This window comes from Aphanomyces astaci (genome assembly GCF_000520075.1).
Source record: "Aphanomyces astaci strain APO3 unplaced genomic scaffold supercont1.52, whole genome shotgun sequence".
Classification (NCBI taxonomy): domain Eukaryota; phylum Oomycota; class Saprolegniomycetes; order Saprolegniales; family Verrucalvaceae; genus Aphanomyces; species Aphanomyces astaci.
Genome location: NW_009798315.1, coordinates 344,675 through 346,735, shown reverse-complemented (window position 1 = coordinate 346,735; position 2,061 = coordinate 344,675). Strand labels below are relative to the sequence as shown.

General features: G+C 42.5%; 1 protein-coding gene across 1 annotated transcript; it reads left to right on the top strand.

Annotated features, from left to right (window-relative positions):
* Positions 1-13: 13 nt before the first annotated feature.
* Positions 14-932, top strand: H257_13964 (hypothetical protein; the record flags this gene model as incomplete). Its single annotated transcript, XM_009841672.1, has 2 exons — positions 14-481; positions 561-932. 2 exons carry the CDS (start codon positions 14-16, stop codon positions 930-932), a joined length of 840 nt encoding a protein of 279 aa, XP_009839974.1.
* Between the last annotated feature and the right edge of the window lie 1,129 nt (positions 933-2,061).

Genomic DNA, 2,061 nt, shown 5'->3' with positions numbered 1-2,061 from the left:
GGAACAGGTGTTCATGGCTGCCGTGCTCGAAAAAGGCATCGTGCGTTCCGACTTGAAGCCACTGTACAAGCCGGAAGCTGTCCTCGAACGAGTTCGAACGCGCGGCCCCTTCCTGCCCGTCTTCTTGCCAACGTCCAAGAACATTTTGACCATTGAAACAAAGAGTGTCTGCCTTCGAATTGGCTGCGCTAACGTTGACAAACAGAAACGGGTGTGGTTCATCTCGGAAGAGGGAACCTCGTGTGGGATGCCAATTAGCCATCGTCTCCTCCGCATTTCCCCCAATGTGGAGGATAAATATGCCTCGTATACCCTGAAGCTGGCTAGTAACCTGGCGGTGGAACGATTGGTCGAGGTGCTGTTGGCAACCGACGTGATGGAACTGAAGGATCTACTCCAAGTGTACAATGCCGACCCTCGCACGTTCAAATTGAGTCCCGCAATTAAGGGAGCGATCCCCATGATACTCGAGGCATTTTTCGTCCACCATGATACTCGAGGCATTTTTCGTCCAATATGCCGTCACGATTGACAAGCCTTTGCGTTGAGAGCATTGGCAGGTGGCCACTATAAACTGCTCTGCCGCCGACATGTTTGGCTGGATGCCGACGTGGGAGGCCTTCTCATTGAACGTGTCGAATATCAATGGGTTCAAGAGTCCAACGTATGCAGACATTGTGGCCTCCCCCAATTCCATCTTCTACATGAACGACCCAGCGTATCCGTTTGTCGACTGCTTTTGGTACGATGGCGATACCAACACGGTACACGCCTGCCAAATCTCCAAGCACAGACGTCGACGCGTTCAACGCTATGATGGAAAAGCTTGCTATTCTGGACACCGGCAAGCTGGCAGTGAATATTACCCCCCTGCTGATGCGAATGTCGAGGATATTGCCGAAATCTACCAAGATGCATTGTTCGTGACGTGATGATAATTTGACAAGTCTATACTTGATGTTATAACGTGTTGCAGTAAATTTCAAAAACGGATACGTAAGGCCGAGTCTGGATATCCATAGAAAGAAATTATAACGTTATGTCAAGTAATATTCAGAAATCCCTTTTCAAAATGGGCCTGGAAATATTAGATTTGGATTAAAACAACTGTTCAAGCAAGACAGACATGTTTCAATATTTGTAAGATTTAGGGCGCTCTGGTATTTCAAAATTTGTCTGATTTAATGAATTCAGCATCAAAATGGCATTTTGGGCCAGAATATTGTAAGTGTCTGGTAACCAGAAATATGATTCGTCGCATTTAAAAAAATCCATTGCTGCCGCAAAAAATGTTACAAAACACTTCTTTTTGCAAATTTTCAGAAATATTATGACAATTTTTCAAACGACAGCTTTTGTGTGTTACTGTATTGTCAAAAATGGAAAGCCCTCGGGAGAATCGAATGTCTTAGGAGAATCGACTAAAGAACCACCTGAGCCAATCAAATCACGTCATGTCATATTTCTGCCAATCCAAACGTTTGACCCCTCCGCATTGGGCAAAACCATTCATATACTAATATTTTTATAGTTTATAGTATATTGTGTACAAGATTAAATAGGATCAAAAGGATTCGAATGCTATTTGGTGAAATGACTCTCAAGTCCAAATGTGGGTGAAATGCACAATGTAATATGTCGAAATTTTACTGTTTTCTGACAGAAAAAAGTTTCAACAGCAACTGTCCAATTTTTACCTACATGTTATTCCAGCAATAGTTCACATTCCATCATGGCATCCAGGGGTCCCATCAAGATATTTTGCTACTGGTATTATTTATTCCTCCTTGGGATTTACTCCTTAAGGAGGTCTGAAACGCCGTATTACAAAATGGTCCCTTTTACCTCATTTTGAAAGTGCTATTTTTCGTTAATCTCACTTTGATCGAAAACGGAATATTATTATTGAAACGTTTCCGGTCTGTTTACATTTCGAAAACAGTTTTATTCATGTTAATTTAAGACTTTTACAGTTTTGCATTCAAATCTATATTTGGTATTGCGGGTTTTGCCCAGGCGAAACATCTTTTCGCGATTTCGCAGCCTCCAGTAAATGTCAAC